Source organism: Tricharina praecox (genome assembly GCF_024521635.1).
Source record: "Tricharina praecox strain CBS 144465 chromosome Unknown BZA05scaffold_31, whole genome shotgun sequence".
Lineage (NCBI taxonomy): Eukaryota > Fungi > Ascomycota > Pezizomycetes > Pezizales > Pyronemataceae > Tricharina > Tricharina praecox.
Window position 1 is genome coordinate 306,264 of NW_026250433.1, and position 21,960 is coordinate 328,223.

The window sequence follows — 21,960 nt, forward strand, 5'->3', positions numbered from 1 at the left end:
TTGTGCCATCATTGAGGAGCGAACAAAGTCAACGCCGCTCCCCTAGGCGCAATATTGGTGTCATCAACGCGACGGAGGATATAGTCCTCGTTTAGAGATGCAGCAGAAAGAATTGCGGAAGCATACCTTTTAGAAATGAGTGTTGTGGATGGGGTTGAGGTAGGAGGTGAGGACGGAGAGAAAAGAGAGAAGTTTGAAGAGTCAGAGGAGGGATAAAAGAGAAGACGAGGATGACTGAAAAGCGGAATTTAAACCCCGCCAAAGGCGCTAAACTTCGCCGACAGAGACTGCGGGCTAGGGTTCGAGTGAGTGAGTGGGGTGGAGGGGGGCTCACTGCCGCCCGCATGGAAACTGGAAACTCTCTTCGGTCGCTACGTTGTGGTTATGGCAGATGGAACGCGGCATGTAGTCAGATAAATATGTGGTATTAGAGAGAAATCCCGGAGACGAGTGAGTGCGCTGTGAATTTCGCACAGAATATGACCGCTGCACACCGCCGTCAATCGCCAATCTCTTGAGCCCAACTCCAGTAAATACAGGTCTATTGTATACACTGGCAAATGCATATTGTACACGGGTCACCTTGCGGGCCTCTCCCGGGCGCCCTGAATTTTGCCCTCATCCATCCACACTGCCCTCCATCTATGTTGACGGCGACGGCGCTGGGTCCGGCGCTGAATCCGGCGAAGCCGACGCCGCCTTCCTGGTCTTCGTCAGGATTCGATCGCGAATGAACTGCACGGCCACGTCACCGCCCTTCTGCAGGGCCACCGCTCCGGTAATCGCGAAGAGGCACTCAAGGGCTACGGGTTGCTGGCCAGATCGCTTCAAGTCCGAGATCTATTACAGTGGTTAATCAATGCATTCACTCGGCAATAGTTGGCTAAGTGGTGGCGTTCTGTACCTCTGCCGGCTTCCACCGCATCACATTTGGCAACCCGACTTCCTCAATCAAGGGCATCAGACGGCTCTCGCTCATAAGACCTTCGATTCGTGCTCCAGTGATGTTCTCAAGGCTCTTGTAGTCTTCGTGGACGAATGGCTCTGGGTTCTGGTACAGCGATCCCTCCAGAGATTTATAGACCGACGGCTTGGGTTCCTTCGGCCCTCCCTTAAGCGGTACAGACAAGAGGTGGATAGATATCTGGGTCTGAAGGAGCCGTTTACCTATAAGGGTAATTGTATCAGCATCTGTCGCTCGTCCTCGCCGAGATATTAAACGATGGCAGGCTGCCTTAGCGGCGTCGCCGTTGTCCCGCCGCCACCGAGAAGGAAACCATACCCAAGAACTTCAACTTCGAGTTGAACGGCTGCCGTCCGTGATCGAAAGTCTTGTGCGTGACCGCCTGCCACTTGACATCCTCGGACAATCCCAGGTCCTTCCCGAAAAGCTTCAGATACATGGCATCCAGCACCTCCAAATCATCGTTCACCAAGAACTCCTTGCGCACACGGTGTGCGATCGGCGCCCGAGGCTGAGGACGGACGTTCTGGAACCGCTCTCCTTGTGTGTATGATAGCCGGGCGGGTCTCCGTTCGTACTGCTTCCGCTCGTACTGCTGTTCTTCGTGTATGCATCGCTGCTGCGCCGAAGGAAGAATTTGTCGGTTCGGTGTGAATCCGAGCGGGGGCCGCCGCAGTGTGAGCGACAACAGGGACGAGGCCTGTCGGGATGTCTGGAAGGCCATTGTGGTGCGGGAGGAGGAGCTGAGCTGGTGACCAAAAAAAACTGACTTGATTGAGTTTCTGTGAAGGATCTAAAGCGGGTAACAAACCAACCACCCAATCGCTTCAGATGAGGGTGGGGCACGTGTAGTGCGGCTCTGCTTGGATTCTGTCTTTTCTAGGGTCTCGGGATGCTGTTGGAACGGATTGAAGATCTAGAGAGTATGGAATTATATGTACTCTACTTTCTTGTTAATGTCATGCAGTTAGGTCTCGCTCCCGTCGGTTTCTGTTGCCGAGAACGATTTTAGGTGGGTCTCATCAGCCCCTCTTTGCCCCACCATCGATCATCCCACTGCTGCTTGTATCACTACATATCGCCACGCGACATCTACAACGACCGACAGATCTCAATCCGCTTCAATGTCTCGAATCCCCGAACCCTCCGACTTTCCGGGTGATATGGTCATCACGATTATTGCGCCTCGAAAGGACGGCCCAGTCGAAAACATCCTGATCCTCCTTCACGGACTCGGCGACTCTCACTCGCCGTTCGCAGCCCTGGGCAAGAACTTCAACTTCCCCGAAACCACGTGTCTAGCTGTCAGAGCTCCCACGATGCTGCCGTTCAATCCGAATGGCTTTCACTGGGGCGACGATCTGATCTTCGACTCTTCTACTGGTGGACTGGATATGGAGGCTGATTTCACCTCCGCTCACAAGCTCATGAAGACGATTATTGATGATACTTTGGTGGGCAAGTGTGGCTGGAAGAGGCGGGCGATCTTCCTCTTGGGATTGGGGCAAGGCGGAATGCTGGCTCTGGACCTTGCGTCGAGGCTTCCGCCGAGCGAGGAGTTTGGCGGCGTTGTTTCCCTTGGTGGACCACTGCCGAACACGGCCCCTTCACCTCATCCGAAGGCGAAGACACCAGTGATGGTCATGGGGGCAGAGAAGAACTCGGAGGTCACTGAGGGCGTTGAAGCTCGTGTGAATGAGGTCTTCGAGTTTGTCGAGATTGTCAAGTGGCGTGGCAGGACTGGGGATGGCGTGATGAAGAACCAGGAGGAAGCTATGCCGATGATGCGGTTCATGGCGAGAAGGCTTAGAAGTCGTGCTGGCATCCCGGCAGGAGCTGTTGAGCTGTCTTGATTGGATATTGTTCTGGTAATTGTTTTTAATGAACCAATGAGAACAATCCAACGGCAGTTCTGCTTTCTGTGCATTGCCTTTAATGGGCTCCTGAACGAGACACATCAAGAGTTTATGTTTACTTCGCCCTTCGATCCCAAAACCTCAAGCATCTCCTTCAAGCTTCCGTCGACATTCTCGCACGTTATCGAGGAGAGGCATCGAGTGATAGCGCGATGAAGCGGCGGAGGATGTGGTCAGTCTTGTTTAAATCGCTAAATTTATATGGCTACATTACGATTAAAGATGATATCTTAAGGATTCTGAATTTCCGGCCAGGCCACCGGTTGAGGTAGTTCCAACCTATCTCCCATCATGGTCTCTGGAGAAGGAGCCGACTGGACTCCGCCACCTTGTTCCCACCCCCGTCCCCTCCACGCACTCGGCCTTGGTTCTCTCCAAAAAATGAGTGAAATTAGTGCAAGTTACTCTATAAACCCTCTTCCCATGAATAGGATATCTCATCAGCACGCATTCATCACTCAGACCTCCTATCCGCGCAGTCCAGTCCAGCGCTTCCACAAGCCTACAACCCCAGAATCTTCTTGGTACACTCCCTAACCCGTCTTTCATACTCCTTCCTATTATCCCTCCAAATCTTGCTCGCATCAATGTTCGCACCAGACTCGTCATTCGGCTCCGCAAGCATGCTCATAACACTGATGAGGATCTTCTCGACGCTCTGGATCGGCGACCACCGCTCGCTGGCATCCTCGTACTGGTTCGGGTCGTCGCCGGGACTGTGCAGAATTGAAATGCACACCGCCCCGTCTTTGTAGATGTTGGGGTGGAACATTTCGCAGGTGAATTTCATTTTGGGCGGGTTGAGAGGGTAGTCCTGCTTTAAGTCAGCACAACGCAACGCACGCGTGCATCTGAGGAGTTGGGGGAGGAGAGTGTGCTCGTATGTACCTTGGGGAAGCTCAAAGTTGCAGGGAACACGCCACCTTCGAATGGTGTGTCGTCGGGCCCCCGTATTAAACACTCCCATTCCAGAAGGTTGTCCTCGTCGATCGGTCCGGCGCATATGCCCTCCGGTGCTTCCCGGATCAGCTCTTTGTATTCCTTAAGGAGACGTCTGTTGGCGACGGCAAAAGACATGGCGTGCGTGTAGTGTGTATAATAGTATGTGCGGTGGTGATGGTGGTGGTGGTGGTAACGAGAAGTTGTGGTTGTAGTGATGAGTGGCGCTCGGGAGAGAGATCCTCGGGAGCGAACTTGGAGGTGAAGCTCATGTTGTCCATACACCCTGCCAAGACCAGCTAAAGTACTTCACAATCCTTGCAGGGCGAACTGATAATGGGTGACATGATGACTTCATTTGGCGGGGGATAAACACCCCGAAGCTGTTAGCTATCCTACTTTTTCAACATGCACAACTCCGATGTCGACCATCTACAATATCACGAAAGTTTTCCGGCCCCTAATACAATGCCGCAATCTCTCCTCCCTACGCTCATCCAGCGGCCCGGGGCCTCGAGGCACCATAGGCCGTCGTCCAGCACCCGCCGGCATTCCCGACAATGCGACGAAAGCGAGTACCACGCTCCTCCGGCCTGAGCCTATCGCCGAGGTACCGGACAATAGCTATAACTCCCTGAGCACGCCCGTCTACATCCCCGAGGACCCGGGCGCTGTAATTACCTCGAGGCATCCAGCGGCAAGAATGCTCGAGAACTCGGCGTTGGTTATACAGAGGCAGTTGGAGCTGGGAAATATTTTGCTGTACGTCTCTATATCATCTGGCAGAAGCCGGCGGCTCACGATATGGACAGCGGCTTCGAGCAGGCAAACAAATACGTCATCATGGATCCCGCCGGAAACCACGTCGGCTTCATGGCCGAGGAGGAAAACAGCATTACAAAGGTGGTGATGCGACAATGGGCACGCACGCATCGGTCGTTTCAAACCCACGTATTCGACAAGCACGGAGTTGAAATACTACGGGTCTGGCTCCCTCCCCCCTCTTACCTATCTTTTCCAGCCGTGGCTAAACGGGCCCCCAAAAGTTCCACAGGCCATTCTCGTTCATCAACTCGGCAATTACAGCGTACGATCCGCTGGACCCCGCAACCTTGGGTAACGGCGGAACACCGGAGTATGTATCGCGAGATAAGTACAGAATCATCGGAGAGTGTCAGCAGCAGTGGCACGTGCTGAGGAGGAAGTACAATCTCTTTCTATACCAAGACCAGCCTGCCGAGTCCGATGTTGAGCCGGTGGCTGGAGGGAGGGGCGGGACATATAAGCAATTTGCGTATGTCGATGAGCCAGTTCTGTCATGGTACGTCCCACACCTCGTATGTGTCGCAGTGGACGTATGCTTATAAGGGCGGCCAGGGACTTCTCACTCCTGACCGACTCGACTCCTCCCTCGCTGATCGGCAGCGTAAATCGCAACTTCGCCGGCTTCGGCCGCGAGATCTTCACCGACACGGGTGTATACGCGCTCCGCATGGACGCGGCCAGCGTCGCCGCCGAGCCGCAGCACCTAATCTCTAACAGCCACAAGCAGCACTCGTACCGCGTCCCCGCCGCCGTCGAAACCCCAGAATCGACGGAACTCGAGGGCGTGGGCAAGCCCGCGGCCGGCAGGGGAATGACACTCGACGAGAGAGCGGTAATGCTGGCTGCTGCCGTGTCGATTGATTTCGACTACTTTAGTAGACACTCCTCCGCCATGGGACATGGCGGGTTCATGCCGATTGGTGTGTTCGGCGGCGGTGGAGGCGAACATAATCCTAGTTCTGGTGCTGCCGGTGGCGTGGCGGGGGGCGTGATGGGAGGTGCCGCCGGCGGTGCTATGGATGGGTATCACGGTGACCAGCAGCAGGAGCAGGCGCCGGATCAGTACGGCGGGTATCCGGTGCAGCAGTCGGATCCGTGGGAACAGCAGCAGCAGCAGACCCCGTGGCAGCAAGGACCGGGCGAGGATATCGGTGGTGGCGGTGATGGTGAAAGTGGTGGCGGCGGGGCGTTCTGGTTCTTTGATGACGAGGACTGAGCTTGGGCAGCGGCCGTGAACACTACTGTAGATACATACTCTGGATAGAAACCTCCCCAATCAAAGCATAAGATCCTCACCAGATATCACCCGGCGGTTTGGATGCGAGAGAAGTCGATGTTCCGTCGTATGCATAGGTACAGGAAGAGCTTGATCCGATGGGTTATACGGATTACGGGCCATATCTCAGAAGAATGCATGAGTAATCGATATTCAATTGCCCGTCTAGACAAACCCACAAACGTTCATCCGGAATTCCCAGACCCATTACACTCCTCCCCCAAATGCACCAAATGCACCATCCCCAGGGTATTACATTAACCGTCCATCCATCCATCATAACCACATGTAGCATGCTTCCTGTAGCATGCTTCACACTAGACATTACTCGATATGCTCGTACTGCCGAGCAAACATCCCCAGCGCCTTGATCGAGAACACGTTCTTGTAGTTCGGATACGAGATCATACTGTCACCGCAAATGTCAGTTCCGACGTCAAAGTCACGGAGGCGGGGGGTGGGTGGGGGGAACACACCAGCTCTTATTAAACACGCCCTCGATGGCCTCCTGCAGCCACTCTCCATTCGGCTGCTGCCTGCTCCTCAGCAACTTAATCCCCCTCTCGATCTCCTCCTTCTTGGGATACTTCGCATTCATGAGTCCAATGCACGCCCAGGCCGTATTGACAACCTGCGATTTCTCGTGATGTATATACTCCGCCTTGACGGAGCTCATGTAACCCTCGCCCCACCCGCCGTCGTCCATCTGCTTGCTGACGATGAACTCGCACGCCTTCCGGACGACGGGCGAGTTCTCCCACGTGTGGCCGGTGAGCGCGAGAGACTCCAGCGCGAACATGTTTGCGTAGTTGAAGCAGATGCCCCACGCACCGTACCAGCTGCCGTCAGGGCGCTGCGAGTTCTTGATGAAGCCGATGGCGCGGTGGATGGTGGTTTGTATCTCGGTGGCGCGGTATTTGGGATAATGCTCGCGGAACAGCGCGAGGCTGGTGACGACGGCGGTGGTGCACTCGGGGTAGGAGTACTCGACCATGATCTTGCCGAAGACCTCTGCGGCGTTGAGGTGTTCTGCCCAGGGGCCGGCGCGGATCGGCTCGTAGGAGGCGAAGCCGCCGTCGGCGTTCTGCATGGTGAGCATGACGTCGACGGCGTCCATGCAGCGGCGGTCGTCGACGAGCTTGGGCATGCCCGGCGTGAACTGCAGCATCATCACCGCCTTGAGCCCCTCGGCCGTGCAGTCGCTCACCGTGTACCCCTGCGTGCGCTTGCTGAACGCCCACGCGCCTTTGCGCGTCTGCCGGTAGCACTTGTCCATCTCGGGGCAGTTCTCGCGGATCTGCTGATCCTCGAGGAACTCGAGGGCTTTGATGAGCATCTCTTTGAACTCGGGCTCCTCCGTGAGCTCGCACTCGACTACCGCCTGCACCAGGAAACTGGTGTCCCACGTCTGCACGCCGTCCGTGCCGTTCATCAGCATGCCCTCGCTCTTCATCCACATGAACTCCTTGAGCGTTTCGCGGTGCCGCTGGACGGCGTAGCTGTCCCCGCCCTCGGTCAGGTAGCGCGCGACGAAGTTGAGAGGGTTGTTGACGGGCCCCAGGCAGCAGTACTGCGTGTTCTCGTCCTCGCGGCAGATGAGATCGTACACGTGCTTCCGCGCATAGCTCTGGACGAAGGTCGGACACACGTAGCTTCCCCAGGCGCCGAGGACATGATTGGCGACATCCAGTAGCGGCGAGTGGGGATGGTATAGGTCCGCCGGCGCGACGGTGTTCCGGTGCCTCGAGAAATCGATGGTGGCATAGTCCTGGGTGTACAGCTCCTCACGCAGCGAGCGGATCAGGTCGTTCTTTGGGTGCGAGTGCCGCAGCGAGTACATGTACGACATGGGCAGATACACCTGTCTGGTGTGGACCCACCACCTCCAGGGGTGGAACGGGACCCAGTTCGGCAGACACCACAGCTCCGGCGGGATGGGGTTCATTCCGTCCCAGCTGTAGCAGCCGAGCAGTGCGAGCCAGAACTTCCCCCAGTGCGGTGAGCCGAGCGCTCCGCCGAGCTCGTGGAGTCGGTTGCGTGCCTTCTGCGCGACGGGGTGGTCCGGCCCCATGCCCAACAGCCGCAGGACGACGTAGTTAAGAGCTGTGCCGAAAACGGAGGATTCGCCTTCGATATGTAGCCCCCAGCCGCCGTCCTTGGGGTTTGCGCGGGCGGTGAGGTAGTTGATGATTTCGACCTTCCATGGCTCGGGAACGGGAGTGTTGGTGACGTAGAAGGAGATGATGAGGCCCGGAAGGAGGAACATGGGACCTTATGGGCTGTCAGCACGGACAGCACGTAGACAGCGGACGGGAATGCACACCTCCGTATTCACAAGCCCATTGACCGTCCGGCAGCTGGAGTTGGGAAAAGAACCGCAGTCCATTACGAGCAGCCTCGAGGGAGTTTGAAGCTTCGGGAAGCGTAGGGAGGCCCTGTAGCAGCAGCAGCTCGTCAGAACCCATTGACTCCCCGCAAATTCAGAGTTCGATTCTCACAGTATCCATTCCCAGATGGTACTTGTCGTAGGTCGCCTGGGGCCATGCTGCAAGCTGTTCGTCGGACTCGAGGTAATGCCATGTCTGTCGTCCGCGTTCGGTCTTCAGTCGCCAGCGTGTATAGTCTGTCTTCGGCATGATTGCTGTCGATGCTGGTGGAAATATCTAGTCAATTCTGGGGGAAGTCGAATGGTATTTATTCGTGGAGCTCCCAGTGGTGGTCGTTGAACTCTACACTGGAATATTTCACAGGCCAGACGAGAGCTTGGGCGTGATAAGGGGTTCCGGGGGCCGGAAGTGCGAGACAATTGGCTGGCAGACTGACCGCGTCCCCTATGCGCGATGGACACGTACAGATACCTGACCCGGTGTAATCTGACGGTGCCTTGCTCGAAATGATTGCTATTATGATACTTCTATGAATTTCTCCCAAAAGGATTTATTCTTCAGAACGTTCTTCACGTTTAGCCTCTCTCGTAGATTTTTCACTTGTGTAACAGTGTTCCTGAATGATCGCGATGAGCGCGATGACCCGTGCAGCAGCGACGCAACATGCGGACAGCATGGGTGTTTCGGTGGTGGTGTCTTCCGTGTTTTGGCTGTGTGTAACGACGGTGGGTTTCACAGCTAAGCGGCGCGTCCAGCAGACTTCAAAACAACGCCCAGAAACCTCGCCCTATGCACATCAACCGTAACCCTCGCAACCATCCGCCACCCGCCATTCGCTCCGCCAACCCGCAGGACAAGGAGGGGCCCCCGCTTACCACCACTGTCACTACGACCTATTGATCTCACCTGCCTTGTCCGTCTCTCGCGACCTCTAAGCTTGAGTGGTGCACTTCCTTTGTTTCGACACACACCAAGCAAAGCCGCAAGATGGATGACGACTTCGACTCTCCCGACAGCGACGGACATGCCTCCATTCCGTCGCCCACCGAGACTTCTTTCAACATCAGCAACGGTAAGCTAGCCTCCATTCCGGCAAACAGAAGGCGTGTGGGTCGGAAGTTGATCTTCGAGAAGCTCTCCAGAACGCAAGAGTGTGGCCACCGGAATCGTCAGCTAGTCAGTCCTCCGGCGACGAAGTGGACGAGTCGCCAATCGTAGTGTTCCGCCGTCGCAATTCCAAAAAGTCGAAGCGGGTGCTCCCAAGTATACTCGGTTCATCTCCTGATGCGAAGACGCCTTCGAGGGTGGTCCTGCGGCCGACAAACTCAAACGACTCCCCACAGTCCACACCCAAGACGACCCGGTCAAAGCGGAGCTCGGAGAATAAAAGTCCCCACCTCGACATGAATTCGGAAGAGGATGACGACATCGTTCAGAGTGACGAGCGCCGATATGACGGCGGGGACGAATCTGACAGCTCGATCGTAGTGCCGTCCACCTCCGAAGCATCGACCCCGCACCCGGAGTCAACACCTGACGCTCTGACAGGCCTGTCGAAGAGGGTGGCAGTGCGTAGGCCTCGAGACAGCCCTGCGAAGCATCAATCGCCGACGCGGAAATCGGGATCTCCTTCAACACCAGCCAACCGTTTCTTCGGCGGGCAGCAAGGATCCTCCAGTGACAATGGCGAGGAAGATACAATGCTCCCAGAGCCATCACAAGGAAGCGAGGGCCAAGAAACGAAGCAGACCGCATCGGGGGACTCTACACCTTTGGATCACGCTCAGGGAACAGGCGCAATGTTGCCGCCCGATACACCGGAGAGCCTGGAGGATAGACCGCAAATGCAGAACCAAGCGCGGACGGTCTCCCAAGTGTCGACGGCTAGTGTCATGCGAAACGAGATATTCGAGGAAATTGACGCTAGTGTGCTCATGGAGAAAATGTCGCAAGCTTTGGTGCCAGTACAATCGGGACGGCCGACTCCTCGAAGGGTGTCATTCGGAAACCTAGAAATACCTGATACCTCTGATGAGAGTGCGACAGAAAGTATGGGCAAAATTTCGGGCAACTCATCGGATTCGGCGATACCTCAGACTCCGCCAAATAGGAACATACCGCGAAGAAAGTACATCCAGACAAACGTGGTGCCGTCTAATTTCTCTTTCAAGCGCAACACCATCTCAAGTTCGACCCCACCAATAACGCCAAACAAAGGAATGTTTGCTTTGGGCACAAAGCCTAGTAACAAAGGCAAAGAAGCACCTTTGGCTGCACCCCCAAGCTCTTTGCCTGGTGCTGGGAGACCTACCGCCTCTCCAGAGGTTCCAGCGTCCGAAGCTGCCACCGAGGGCCACAACGTCTCGCCTCTGAAGACTGCAGACGGTAATATTTTTGCGACACCGCACTATTCCTACCGCAATTTTGATCTATGGAAACTGAAGAATAGTAAATTAGCACGCCGAGTCTCTATGTCTACCCCACCATCGATGTCTTCCATCTCAACAACGGACACCGAAGCCCTTCGAAAAGAGCTTCCATCACCGCTCCCCAGTGATTTCACAGTGTCGCCGGAGCAGCTTCCAGGACGACCCCATTCTGCTGCGGACGTCATCGCCGACGAACAAACCTTCAAGGACAACCCACGCCCCGTAGGCACACAGCCTCCACCAAACTCCACGATAAATACCCCGGATGACCAAAACAGCACCCAGCCATCGCTTGGAAATGAGAATGGCAGATTGGGAGAGAGGAGCAAAAGTAATCCGCTTGACTCTGTGCCCGGAGCTATTCAACGCAGTGATAAACCCCCAAGGCAGCTCTTTGATGTCGACAGAGTAGAGAAGGTCGGAGATGTTGCACCGGGATCTGCTAGGAATAATGGTGAAACAGACCTGCAAGAAGGCCCCTCGACTATCGGTGATACTTCCTCCAGTGACACCGCGAGTGACGCTACCCCAAAGCTACGCACTCTGGAAATTCGGAATAGTAGACCGGATTCGTCGGAAGATGAAGGAGAGCGGACTTCCAAGAATACCAAAAAGAATCGGTAATTTCCCTACCAATATGCGGCTCGGTGATCTATTGCTGATACCACGGCTAGTGACAGCATGGGCGGTCATGCGTGGTCTGGTTTTTCTGAAACTTTCCGATCAACCACACCCTCCTACGAGCCGGGTCAGACCACCATGCAAGACAAGGATATCGAAGACATGTCTAGCTCTCAGTTCCATATGGCATCGTCATCCCACGATGGAAGCCTCAGACTTGGAGATGTCGAAGTCAGGGTTCAAACACCCAACTCGGTCCGAGGAGACGAATCCGAGCTACACGATGATCCGGAGTCTATGCGCCGTCATATCTTCGAGCTAAGGCAAACTCTCAACCAAGCTTCGAAGAAAGACGAAGAGCAGCGAGAAAAGATCCGTGAACTGAGCGATACTGTCACTCAGTACGAGGAGGAGTACGGTGCAGTGCACAGCGACGTGGAGTTACACCGCCAAAGGGTCCGGTTCCTTGAAAAACAAGTAGCGGAACTCCAGGCGCATCAAAAGGGTCTCGAAGGCTCGCCAGCCACACCGCAAGTCCGCAAATACACCCTCAGAATTGCCGAACTCCAAGCAAAGATCGATAGTCTCGAGACAGCAAGGAACGAGCAGGTCGAAATTCGCGAGCAGGAGAATGAGGAGCACGAAAACACAATCCGTCACCTCCGGGCAGCCCTAGATCAGCGCGTCAATTCAACCATCAATGAACCACTCCAGAAGAGGATCGTTGAACTCGAAAACCAACTTCAGCTGGAGAGAAAAGCGGGTAAAGAAAAAGTTAGCAACACCGAGAAAAAGTACAAGGAGTTGCTTGCCGAACAGGACGGGATGATCAACCACCTTCAAGCAGAGCTGGACGAATATGCCAATGTCATGCCAGTGGACCCTGGTGACCGCACCTCCCGGATCTTTGATGCCGATGACGCCGGTGACGCCGGTGGATGGATGGACGAGAGATCCCAGGACATGAGCCAGTTCTTTGAAGACAGTCTTGACCATATCCTCACCCAAATCGGCGGTATGACCGAGATCGAGAATTTCGACGAGGCTGCAGAGGAGGCGGAGAAGAGCTTGAGGTATCTGGCGTCCAACGCTGGACATGATGGCCTCAGCAGGGCTGAGCTGGCTGCATTCGGCATTCAAAACTTGAAAGATGAGAATACCACGTACAAGTCTCTACACGCTCGGAGCGAGCAGAGAGTAAACGATCTCTCACAGGCGAACGAATCGTTGGGCAAGGAGGTGGAGTCTTTGAAATCGAAGGCTGAACAGCTAAACGCCCAAAACGCTGCGCTGCAGAAGGAGATCTCGGAGGGCCATGCGGCAGTCGAAAGGGTGGAGGAGGAAGTCACGCAGCTCGAACAGCGCCTCAAGGAGAATGCCCGGGCTCTGGAGAAAGCGCTGGCAGAGAACGAGAAGTCACTCCGTCTGGATGAACGGGTCCGCAACCTTGAGGCACAACTGGCAGCCCTCGAGCAATCGTACGTGCAGGCGCAGAAGGAACTTGAGAGATGGAAAGCGCAGACTGCCGAGGCGGAGAAGAAGGTCAAGGAGCAACAGGAGCGTTTGGTGCAGAATCAGAAGCAGCTGCGGGAGTCCGATGGCTATCTAGCCGAAGTCGAGGCGTACAAGCAACGAACTTCCGAACTCCTCAAGGAACTCGCGATCGTGGAAAAGAGCAACAATGACCGAGTTATGCGCCTGGAGCAACAAATCGAGGATCTCGAAACCGCCAAAATCACGCTGACCAAGGAACGTGATGTCGCTCGGGAATCTGCCAGCCATGTAGGCGAGACATCGACTACGATCCAGGGCCTCGAGAAGCGTATCGCAGCGGCGGACGAACGGCTCGAGAAGCTTCAAACCGAGAAGGCGGCCCTCGAAGCGTCCACCCTGAAGGCCGAGACGGAAGCTACTCAGGCACGCTCGCGCTTCAACGTTCTCCTCCACGAGAGTGCTGAGAAGGATAGCATCTGGAATGGTGTCAAATCTACGCTTCAGGCCGAACTAGAGCAGAAAACGAGAGAGCTTCACCACGCCGTCGAGCCGTACATCAAGGGACTCCAGCGCATCGCCGCCGAGGTCGACGAGTATGCGCCTGAGCGTGAGGGCGACAAGCAGCTCTTCGATCTGTTGCGAGCGGAACTGCTTGCGGAAGGCGTTGCCGAGATGGATACTGTCGCTGGTATCATTGTCGGCCTGAGAGCGCTCGATGTGCTCATCGACGGCCTCGATGGACAACAGAACGTGCTCCAGGAGAAGAATCAGAGGCTCAAAGCGGCCATCAAGAGATGGGGTCTCGAACATACCAAGGAGAAGAGCAAGGTCGAGGGACTCAAGAAGCAGGTTAACGAGCTGACTCTGAGACTCAAGGCGGAGAAAAAGCAGAGTGATGAGAAGATAGGACAGCTCATCTTGGCTCTGCGGAGGTAGATGGGGGGATCAGAGGGATTTTGAGTTGAGTTCGGTTTTTCTCCTTTTTGCATTTGTGTTGGAGTGTTTGGCGTGCTTCTTGTGTTTACTACTACTACATAATCTTGGGCCGGTGGGAGGAGAGTCACTTTCTTGTTTTACTGGGTTCTTCTCGTTCTCTCTTTATTTTTTCTTGAGGCCTGGCGCATATTCCCTTGTTTATATACTGGTTTGCATCGATTGGCGTGAACTATCTGCTTGATTGAGTTTAGGTTTAACGATCGATTCTCCTCGCCTGCGTGAGTCAAAAGTATAAAAGCAAAGCAAAACCTTTTACGTGGTCTATATATCAGCATCCCCCTCTACTTGTACACAAGTATCCTACCAAAGTTCAAACATCCTCCTCCTCCTCATCCTCCTCCTCCACAATCCCCGCCAGCCCCTCGCCATTCTCCTTATACCACCAAAACTGCGCAAAAATGACCAAATCCAGCAACAACGTTCCGGCACTGCCCAGCAGCCAGGACGCATTTACGGCGACGTACCGTCCATAATCCCTCCCGTCCTCGCCGCCACCATCGACATTGGCCAGAATGCTCAGCACATACGTTGCATTCCCGATCACCGCGAACATGAAAAACAGCACGCTGACGCCCTCGCATGACCGCCGCTGGTGGTTCAAAAGGATCTGCGGGATCCGTGAGGCGAGGTAGAGGAATGCGCACAGGTAGCCCGAGGCTTGGCCGAGCGGCGAGAATGAGATGTGGCCGTGCGGCGGGGAGGAGGGGGTGGATGGGGATAAAAGGTAGCCGAGTACCCCCGCGAGCACCACTACTAGCACGGCAAGAGTGTTGACCAGTACGGATTTCCAGAGCGCCTGCTGTGGTGCTGCCGTGAGAAGGTGCAGCTCGTCGTCCTCGTCGTCTTTGGCGGCGAAGAGTGGGTCCTCCTCACCCTCCTCACTCTCGCCGAGTGTAGAAGTAGAATTGGAGTTCCGCCGCTGGTAGTAAAGACACTGTCCCAGCAGGACGATATCGGCGAGTGTATAATACGCCGCGAGGATAATCTTTGCACCTCACTCATCAGCCCACATCTCCCCCCCCCCCCCCCCCCCCCCCAGCCCACCCCTCCCCTCCCCCTCCTCTCTCCATCCAAGACTCACCATAGTCGGCAAAACCCCCTGGACCACAGCACCGACGATATTGAACAGATCGCCGAGCAGCCATATGACAAGGAAGACCAGGCTGAGGCCGTCGCCGGAGCCGCGCCGGAAGTTCTGCAGGATCTGTGGCGTGAACACGACGATCCAGCACGCGATGCTGATGCTTCCCGTTACGCCGCTGAGCGCTGTCAGGTTTAGCGACGGGAGGATTTGTGTGGGCGGGAATAACATTGCCGAGGGGGGACAGGTGGAGGGAGGAGTGAAGGGGAGGAGGGAGACGAGCGGTGGCGGGAAATACTCGACTCAAAATGACATGACCCACGGCACATGGGAAAATCTCAATCGCATGCGAAAAATGCTTGGGTTCGTTCGGGCGGTGGCGCCGGATGGACAGACAGACAAGGAACATGGTTGCAACCAACGGCGTTTTGCGGGGGCGGTTGATCGACAGCGTTGCATGACGACCAAGAGGTGATTGGGATGGATGGTTTCAGACCAGCAAGCAAACAAGTAATCAATCCGATTCAATTCACCGTAGCAACTAAACATACAGGCAATGTGTACAGCGTAAGTATCGTAAAACCTCCATGAACATCAGACGGATGCGCATTAAATTCTGTTCAATCCGGCACCCTCACTACTCGCCCCACTTCTTGGCCTCCATTCCATCTGCATTCTTGTCAGCGCTGCCCCTCCATGTAGATTAGAACAAAGGTACAAACTCACCTGGAGGACTAGTCTCGACCTGAGCCTTTCCAACCTCGGACCAGTTAGTGCTCAGCGCCGTGCCATTGCTCTCGATATAGCTCTTCATCATGGCCCTCCTTGTGTCCTCATCCGCGTCCTTGTACAGCTTCTTGAAGAACATATTGACCGGATCGCCGCCATCATCGCTATCGTACACCATATCCGCCTCATCCTCCGCGTCTTCCTCGCCGTCTTTGCCCTTCCCCTTCCCCTTCTTGTCTTTCGACTTAGCCGAGAGATCCCGCGCAAGTTTGTCCCAATCCTTTGGTCCAGCCTTGGACGAGGATGGATACACGGGCTTATCCTCCTTGCTAGCTTCCGCTGCCGTTTCAACCGGCGCTTCAGCCTCGCCTTCGAGGTCGGCCCATTTCTTGTTGGGGTTTTCTTTGCGGAGGTTAACTTCGATTTTAGTGGAGTAGATGTTGAAGTGGGATTGATCGGCCTGGATGAAGTCCCATAGCGGATCGACGTCGAAAGTGAAGTCGCTACCGGAAGAAAGTGGGAAGGAAATCGAGACCTAGCGACCGACCCCACAACTGTTAATAAAGCCCTTCGCTGTATTATGGCGCAGGTGGGAAGCAAACCGTCTTGTCGTGGATCTCGATGGTAGCCTTGTCTTTCGGAACGCCCTTGGCGTACACCGTCAGGACGACATGCGTAGGCGTCTGATACCACTCGTGACGGATCTTGTCGGACGGCGTAGAAGAGCCTAGAGACGGCGGCGGAGGCGGCGGGGCAGCGACGGCAGCAGGAGTAGACGAAGCGGTAGTCGGCGACGTGGACGCAGTCCAAGCATTAGACGAAGCAGTACCACCACCAGCAGCCGGAACCTTCCCCTTCCCCTTCTCCGTATCCAAGCCCACAATCTTCGCCTGCGCCTTCGGCACGTCCACCTCCGGAATAGCCGTGATCGTGACCTCGCGCGCAACATCATCGTCATCCAGTTTCTCCAGCACCATTTCTAGCTTCTTCCTCCAGACACCGATCATGTTCTTCTCGGCGACGGCCGTACATCTAGTCTCCGCCTCGGAGAGGCAGAACGCGGCGTCGCCGTAGCGGCCCAGAAGGTGCAGTGCGATCGCACGGCGGAGCTGTGCGGTTCCGATCAGCTCGCGCTTGCCGCGGCAGTGCGCGAGCATCACGGCAAGCTCGGCATCGTACAGCGCGAGCTCGTATTGTGCTGAGCGCTGGTAGGCCGTCGAGCGCTTGATGTAGTAGTCGGGAGCTTCGGGATTGATCGCGAGAGCTTGCGAGTACAGCGAGATCGCCTCTGGGTAGTTCGACACGGTGAAGGCCTTGAAGCCTCGCTCGGCGAGGGTGGTTGATGACGCCATCGCGCGTGTGGTGTGGTGTGTCGGTTATGTAAATACCTAAATGTGTTTCTTGAAGTGGACGGGAAGTGTTTGTTGGAAGGGATGCTTGACGAATGGTCGCGATATTAGTGGGGTAGCCAGGTTGAAGTTTAGTACTGTGTCACCGCCTTAGTGCAAGCAACCCGCTTTTCTAGAGGTTTCTATCGAAGAGTACTAGGGAGCTTGCATTCAATTGGGATGCCAAAAAAGAAATAATGAGACATGACGATTGATTGAGTTGACTTTATGTAAAGTATTCAGCCCGACAATTCTCGACCAACGAGTAAGAAATAGGTATGACCATGGCTTGGGAATGAATTCGAAAAAAAGAAGTGCACAGAGCCTTCTATACAAGATAGCTACCAGAGCATCGAGTGAAGAAAGAAAAGAAAAAAACAGGACGCTACAAGCAGTATTCATAGCGCATACAGCATGCGGCTCATCGATGCAACCCATTATCACATCAAGAATTCTATAGCCGACAGGAACGACATGAAAGGGATAAGTCGTCCAGCCTAGAAGACTGTTCCATCAGACAAAATCATGATCGGGGGCTCCTTGGTGTTCGGTCTGGACACCTCTGCCAGCTCTCGTCCGCCCTGTATCACACATATCCGTCAGATCCGCTCTACAAAACCATCACAGAGGGATTTCAAATTACCTTCCAGGTACCAGCCTCCAGCATCTGCGCCAACTTCAATCCATCGGAATCACCGAGTCCGAGCTTCTTGTTGACTTCTTCGAGTAATAGATCCAGGAATCCCAGAGTGGCAGCTCGCCATTCAACGATAACATCGTCGTCTGGAGTGAACATCGGAACGACCTCCATGTTCGGCTGACCGGCTTTCTTAGCATTCTCGTTGTATCTGTCGATACCGCGCTTCGTCTGGTTCGGCTTGAGGGTCAACAGTCCAGTGTCGATGAGCAAGCCGCCGTTCCGGTACTCGGGCAGACCGGTAAGCAGTTGCTCGCCCACGAACATGATACCCATCAGTTTCGACATCGGCACAAGCAACGAGTACGTGAGCCATTGAGTGAGTTTGTGGAACGGAACGATGCGCTCCCAGCCAGGGGCGGGGGGCATCGAAGAGCATGGCCAAGCATCTCCGAGGGAAATGCCGTCGAACTGAGTGCGCGACTGAGGCCAAATCGGTGCGAGACCATCCATGAGAACAGACCACAACGTGGGAATGGTAACAATCGGGGTGACGCCCGATTTTTTGGTCGTCGGGTGCTGGAGAAGGTAATCTAGACGCGGCAATGTTAGTGCAAATCGCGCCAGCATGTCGATCGGAACGTACCAAGCATATTTCCCGGACGTCCGTCCACACCAAAGAGCTGTTGGTTGTCCATCGCCTCTCCAAGTTTGATCAGAAGAGATGACCGTCCTGCTAGACCTTCGATGGGATTCGCCTCCGAAACTTGAAGTCCAGCAGCGAGTTTCTCCACGGTCAATTGTTTCAGAGCCATGCCTGTTTGTCAATGAGAATGATATACACTAGCAGCTGCTCCGAGGTTCAACTTACCATCAACCTGATCCTTCTGTCCAGGATTGCTAGAGAACAGTCCGTTGGTGAACATCTCCAAACTAGCAACTGCCAATCCCTCGCTTCGTCTGTATACCTTACCATTGCTCGCCTTGTACTGCCAGTTGTTTCCAGCTCCTGCATCCAGCAATACGGAGACAAGGAAGAGGTCGAGCAATCGTCTCGTACGCTCGGTCACGTCGACATCAGCCGGCCATGAGTTCATGAGGTTGTCGATCCTGGGCGTTCCGCCGACATCGAAGTGCTGCCATCGACCGTGGGGAGGAATGGTTTGGTAATCGGGAGCGTAATCTCTCTGATACGGCGATGTCAGCATACACGTCCACCTCTACATTGCAATCCAAAACCCTTTACCTTGATTATAGAAACAACATAATCAGCGACTTCCGGGAACTTTGACATGTCAACGGTAAAGTTGGTCAATTGGTCCTTCAACGCCGCATCGAGCACAAATCTCGACCTCTGCCGAACGGCGTATATACTCCTCAGGTAGCCGGAGGGATCCAAAGCTGGGTCCGGCGGCGGGGGAAGGTCGGCATCGACAGCTGGGATCGATGGCAACGATCCAGTGTATCCCTGAGTGTAAGAAGTGGTAGGAGAGTTCATTGATCCGCTGGCTACTGAAGTTTGAGATCCTTTGCGTCCGCTTCTGCCGATGTGGTCGTTGTTGATTGAGTTGGCTCTCGACGATGATTTCTTGGAGAACAAGCCCATCTTGGCGGTATTTATTGGAAAGCTGCTGCTGCAGTTCTAGCTGTTGATTTGCTGGCGGATGGCGGGGGAGGCGGCGGGGTCCGACGAAAGCGAGGCGACAGGTGACTGGTTGCCGGAGGCAATTGCGGGCGTGTGATTTGTTGTCTTTGTTGTTGTCACCTAGTCTTCGATTGGCGGGATGGCGGATTAGCTTTTCTATTGGCGACGGACAGTCTTCGCGTTGATAGATGATGATAGGTAGGATGCAAGGGGGAAGAGAAGTACTTACACCTCTTACTTACCCAGAACACATCTCAGGGCGCAATCTCAGGGGGTGACTGAGAAGCAGGAAACCCGACGGCGAGCTTGGTGCACTAGACAGAAACATCAATCGAGCCGTCGCTGGAGCAGTTCGCCCTGGCGGCTGGCAGTTCGTTTTGCCTACGGCGCCGGGCCCGTGCGGGCTGGGGGTGCTCCAAGGCTAAGTTAGGAGTTACTCGGGTCAGCTATCAACGATCGAATTGGGGGCCACTAGCAGATTGGTGCTAGACGCGTTTTTGTTTTTTTGTTTAATCGTCGAGGCTGGTGCTAGGCGTAGATTACGCCCAATAAAGGCCTGGCTCGGCAGCGAGTGATGATCCATGACAGTCACACTGGCGGCAATGCCAACGACTTACCTAACAGCCTGAAAGAGTGCGGCCACTGTTGGCCCGAACACGAGTCCGCAGAGCGTCCTTCTCGGCCGGAATAGAGCACATGCCCGTCCGAAACTCGCGCAGCCGCATCAACGGACTCATCTTCCGTGAGGTTCATCAGGAGACTTCGCGGCTGTTTGGCCGCCGGGTTCGGCAAAGCCAGGAAGAGTCTCGGGTCGGTGAAGCTGCCGGTCGTCTGTGCCACAGACCCAAGCCGGATAAAGCGCTTGGCGGCCCATCTTGGGCAGCGAATAAGCCTTTAATTCTTCCAAAATCCCCGAGTTTCTCATACGTACACGGCTTAATAATGCACGACTCTTTCCTATCCGAAATCATTCTTTCCCGATTGGGCTAATTGCCCAATCGGGAAATCCATCCGAACTTCCATCCGCCGGCTCCATAAAAAGGATCCAACCCGAACTAGGGCTGTGTGGGACCGGCAAGAGCAGCTGTGGAGAGAGACCACCCCCAAAACAGTCCAAGCGCGCCCCGATACCCAGAAGCATGGATCGTTCGTCCCGCCGCTCGATGCGAATCCCTTAGATCTGTCACCTCCTCTAGGCCTCTAGCTAACTTGTTTCTACCGAAGTTCTCCTGGACGCACTCTACTTGGCGCCGCCGGTGAGTGGGGAAGAACCGGGTGACCCGAGCACCAGGCAAAGTCCCCATTGTTTTTCTTCCTTGTGAATTCGAAGCTCCTTCCATTCTGATGTTTTCACGGGTGGGGTTTTTTTTCTCGCTCAGGTCAATTCGACCTGCCGCTTGTGTTGAACGGAGATGGAAACGGGTGGGGATTTGGCGCGTTGACATGGAGACATGCAGGTACGGTGCTTATGAACGGAGGGTACTCCACGCTGGCCTGAAGCATATATCCACCCGCCTCGTTTCCTCCTCGTTTCTCGGTTGGATGCCATTCTGTTGTCGGCTGGTGGGAGACAGGCTGGGCGTGAATCTGCGTCCGATGCACGGATAAGTAACTGCCGTTGAGAAACCTGTGGAAACGGGATGGCTCGCTCTGGAGGTCGGTATGTACCAGTACATAATTGCCTCACCATCTCAACATGAAGACTGCCTATGAATCTGATGTTATCGGGTAAAGGATTCGGAGCCTGCGCCACAGGTAAGCCATCGAGACCCTGGCCCAAACGCATGAAGACCTGGCTTGAAGGCCTGGCTTGAAGACTCAGCTTGGAAACTCAGCCTGAAGACTCAGCTTGGAGATTCAGCTTGAAGACTCAGCATGAAGACTCAGCAGGCAGACAACAATCCTTGTTCCTGAGTCCATCTTCTCTGGGAAGTCCATCACTACGATCAAGCGAACACCGAAACTATGGGTGCACAAGCTCCGGGTTTCTTTGCCGATACCACGGACTCCTGGCCAATGGAAGAGGAAGGTCACGGGTGGAGGATCCTCAGTCTGCATGAGCCCTTTAGGGGTTCCATAACCCCCTTTCCTCCACCACATCAGGAAACTCTCGGCACATCAACGTGCAGCATGTTGGCAGTATTTTGTTTGAGTGTGGGGGTGTCCGGTAAACTGTGGCGGGTGGTTATTGTGGTTCGCGCATCTATGCCACAGTACTTGGCTACAGTTACTGGCTCTGTACTCTACATTTGACCGTGATACATATGGGCTGGAGTGGAAGTTGTCTGCTTGCGAGTCCCAGCCCTAACTCTGCCATCTCCATTGACCGACTACATTCAGGGGTAGGGCATGCAGGTTATTCGGTCCTGGAAAGCAGTGTGTGCTCTAGTGGAAGCTTTAACTTGGATCCGGACGTGGGTCTAGTTATCTGCGCAATCATACTTTACTTGACTGTTCCTGCATATCCAAGATCATCCGGGAAGCCCGGCGAGGACTGTGAAAATCCGGCTCGTGACGGCTTACCGGTATCCGTTGTTGTAGGAGATCTCCGGAATACGCGTACAAGATAGGCTTGATTCGTGGAATCCGAGATGCGGAATGCTAAACTGTGAGCTGACATTTCGGTGGCACTC

General features: G+C 54.9%; 9 protein-coding genes across 9 annotated transcripts; 3 read left to right on the top strand and 6 right to left on the bottom strand.

Annotated features, from left to right (window-relative positions):
• Window positions 1-711: 711 nt before the first annotated feature.
• On the bottom strand, window positions 712-1,514 carry BZA05DRAFT_316572 (ribonuclease-III-like-domain-containing protein; the record flags this gene model as incomplete). Its single annotated transcript, XM_051480389.1, has 3 exons — window positions 712-840; window positions 905-1,167; window positions 1,283-1,514. Coding segments are annotated over 3 exons (624 nt in total), but the record flags the coding sequence as incomplete, so codon positions are not given.
• Window positions 1,515-1,814: 300 nt separating this feature from the next.
• BZA05DRAFT_177433 (phospholipase/Carboxylesterase superfamily protein) lies at window positions 1,815-3,099 on the top strand. Its single transcript, XM_051479271.1, has one exon. It carries the CDS (start codon window positions 2,089-2,091, stop codon window positions 2,815-2,817), a length of 729 nt encoding a protein of 242 aa, XP_051335818.1. The 5' UTR covers window positions 1,815-2,088; the 3' UTR covers window positions 2,818-3,099.
• Window positions 3,100-3,382: 283 nt separating this feature from the next.
• On the bottom strand, window positions 3,383-3,957 carry BZA05DRAFT_343203 (ubiquitin-conjugating enzyme/RWD-like protein; the record flags this gene model as incomplete). The annotated part of the gene is made up of 2 exons (XM_051481074.1): window positions 3,383-3,694; window positions 3,769-3,957. 2 exons carry the CDS (start codon window positions 3,955-3,957, stop codon window positions 3,383-3,385), a joined length of 501 nt encoding a protein of 166 aa, XP_051335819.1.
• Window positions 3,958-4,171: 214 nt separating this feature from the next.
• Window positions 4,172-6,038, top strand: BZA05DRAFT_477020 (scramblase family protein). Its single transcript, XM_051488289.1, has 4 exons — window positions 4,172-4,581; window positions 4,632-4,803; window positions 4,866-5,140; window positions 5,197-6,038. The coding sequence occupies exons 1-4, from the start codon at window positions 4,241-4,243 to the stop codon at window positions 5,858-5,860; spliced, it is 1,452 nt and encodes a 483-aa protein (XP_051335820.1). The 5' UTR covers window positions 4,172-4,240; the 3' UTR covers window positions 5,861-6,038.
• A 19-nt stretch (window positions 6,039-6,057) lies between these two features.
• BZA05DRAFT_358944 (terpenoid cyclases/protein prenyltransferase alpha-alpha toroid) lies at window positions 6,058-8,804 on the bottom strand. Its single transcript, XM_051481457.1, has 4 exons — window positions 8,419-8,804; window positions 8,244-8,355; window positions 6,397-8,191; window positions 6,058-6,329 (listed from the first exon to the last, which is right to left on the bottom strand). Exons 1-4 carry the CDS (start codon window positions 8,554-8,556, stop codon window positions 6,245-6,247), a joined length of 2,130 nt encoding a protein of 709 aa, XP_051335821.1. The 5' UTR covers window positions 8,557-8,804; the 3' UTR covers window positions 6,058-6,244.
• A 278-nt stretch (window positions 8,805-9,082) lies between these two features.
• Window positions 9,083-14,191, top strand: BZA05DRAFT_410142 (uncharacterized protein). The gene is made up of 4 exons (XM_051484861.1): window positions 9,083-9,379; window positions 9,442-10,692; window positions 10,765-11,356; window positions 11,411-14,191. Exons 1-4 carry the CDS (start codon window positions 9,295-9,297, stop codon window positions 13,785-13,787), a joined length of 4,305 nt encoding a protein of 1,434 aa, XP_051335822.1. The 5' UTR covers window positions 9,083-9,294; the 3' UTR covers window positions 13,788-14,191.
• On the bottom strand, window positions 14,123-15,308 carry BZA05DRAFT_431769 (PQ loop repeat-domain-containing protein). The gene is made up of 2 exons (XM_051486200.1): window positions 14,929-15,308; window positions 14,123-14,832 (listed from the first exon to the last, which is right to left on the bottom strand). Exons 1-2 carry the CDS (start codon window positions 15,157-15,159, stop codon window positions 14,158-14,160), a joined length of 906 nt encoding a protein of 301 aa, XP_051335823.1. The 5' UTR covers window positions 15,160-15,308; the 3' UTR covers window positions 14,123-14,157.
• Window positions 15,309-15,424: 116 nt separating this feature from the next.
• On the bottom strand, window positions 15,425-17,176 carry BZA05DRAFT_177503 (SGS domain-containing protein). The gene is made up of 3 exons (XM_051479272.1): window positions 16,260-17,176; window positions 15,655-16,192; window positions 15,425-15,597 (listed from the first exon to the last, which is right to left on the bottom strand). The coding sequence occupies exons 1-3, from the start codon at window positions 17,007-17,009 to the stop codon at window positions 15,566-15,568; spliced, it is 1,320 nt and encodes a 439-aa protein (XP_051335824.1). The 5' UTR covers window positions 17,010-17,176; the 3' UTR covers window positions 15,425-15,565.
• Window positions 17,177-17,185: 9 nt separating this feature from the next.
• On the bottom strand, window positions 17,186-19,550 carry BZA05DRAFT_410148 (uncharacterized protein). Its single transcript, XM_051484862.1, has 5 exons — window positions 18,929-19,550; window positions 18,554-18,869; window positions 18,329-18,499; window positions 17,689-18,275; window positions 17,186-17,626 (listed from the first exon to the last, which is right to left on the bottom strand). The coding sequence occupies exons 1-5, from the start codon at window positions 19,286-19,288 to the stop codon at window positions 17,543-17,545; spliced, it is 1,518 nt and encodes a 505-aa protein (XP_051335825.1). The 5' UTR covers window positions 19,289-19,550; the 3' UTR covers window positions 17,186-17,542.
• Between the last annotated feature and the right edge of the window lie 2,410 nt (window positions 19,551-21,960).

What these genes read in the sequence shown, in the direction of transcription:
- BZA05DRAFT_410142 (XM_051484861.1), top strand. Translation starts at nt 9,295, where the DNA reads ATGGATGACGACTTCGACTCTCCCGACAGCGACGGACATGCCTCCATT. An exon ending in TTCTTTCAACATCAGCAACG is followed by an intron (nt 9,380 to 9,441) that starts GTAAGCTAGCCT and finishes ATCTTCGAGAAG; the next exon opens with CTCTCCAGAACGCAAGAGTG. An exon ending in AAGAATACCAAAAAGAATCG is followed by an intron (nt 11,357 to 11,410) that starts GTAATTTCCCTA and finishes TACCACGGCTAG; the next exon opens with TGACAGCATGGGCGGTCATG.
- BZA05DRAFT_431769 (XM_051486200.1), bottom strand. Translation starts at nt 15,159, where the DNA reads ATGTTATTCCCGCCCACACAAATCCTCCCGTCGCTAAACCTGACAGCG. An exon ending in AGGGGGTTTTGCCGACTATG is followed by an intron (nt 14,833 to 14,928) that starts GTGAGTCTTGGA and finishes TGAGGTGCAAAG; the next exon opens with ATTATCCTCGCGGCGTATTA.
- BZA05DRAFT_410148 (XM_051484862.1), bottom strand. Translation starts at nt 19,288, where the DNA reads ATGGGCTTGTTCTCCAAGAAATCATCGTCGAGAGCCAACTCAATCAAC. An exon ending in ATGTTGTTTCTATAATCAAG is followed by an intron (nt 18,870 to 18,928) that starts GTAAAGGGTTTT and finishes TCGCCGTATCAG; the next exon opens with AGAGATTACGCTCCCGATTA. An exon ending in ACGTCCGGGAAATATGCTTG is followed by an intron (nt 18,276 to 18,328) that starts GTACGTTCCGAT and finishes TGCCGCGTCTAG; the next exon opens with ATTACCTTCTCCAGCACCCG.
- BZA05DRAFT_177503 (XM_051479272.1), bottom strand. Translation starts at nt 17,009, where the DNA reads ATGGCGTCATCAACCACCCTCGCCGAGCGAGGCTTCAAGGCCTTCACC. An exon ending in TCGAGATCCACGACAAGACG is followed by an intron (nt 16,193 to 16,259) that starts GTTTGCTTCCCA and finishes GTCGGTCGCTAG; the next exon opens with GTCTCGATTTCCTTCCCACT. An exon ending in GGTCGAGACTAGTCCTCCAG is followed by an intron (nt 15,598 to 15,654) that starts GTGAGTTTGTAC and finishes ACAAGAATGCAG; the next exon opens with ATGGAATGGAGGCCAAGAAG.
- BZA05DRAFT_177433 (XM_051479271.1), top strand. Translation starts at nt 2,089, where the DNA reads ATGTCTCGAATCCCCGAACCCTCCGACTTTCCGGGTGATATGGTCATC.
- BZA05DRAFT_477020 (XM_051488289.1), top strand. Translation starts at nt 4,241, where the DNA reads ATGTCGACCATCTACAATATCACGAAAGTTTTCCGGCCCCTAATACAA. An exon ending in GAGCTGGGAAATATTTTGCT is followed by an intron (nt 4,582 to 4,631) that starts GTACGTCTCTAT and finishes CGATATGGACAG; the next exon opens with CGGCTTCGAGCAGGCAAACA. An exon ending in GATGAGCCAGTTCTGTCATG is followed by an intron (nt 5,141 to 5,196) that starts GTACGTCCCACA and finishes AAGGGCGGCCAG; the next exon opens with GGACTTCTCACTCCTGACCG.
- BZA05DRAFT_358944 (XM_051481457.1), bottom strand. Translation starts at nt 8,556, where the DNA reads ATGCCGAAGACAGACTATACACGCTGGCGACTGAAGACCGAACGCGGA. An exon ending in ATGGGCTTGTGAATACGGAG is followed by an intron (nt 8,192 to 8,243) that starts GTGTGCATTCCC and finishes ACAGCCCATAAG; the next exon opens with GTCCCATGTTCCTCCTTCCG. An exon ending in GGCGTGTTTAATAAGAGCTG is followed by an intron (nt 6,330 to 6,396) that starts GTGTGTTCCCCC and finishes TTGCGGTGACAG; the next exon opens with TATGATCTCGTATCCGAACT.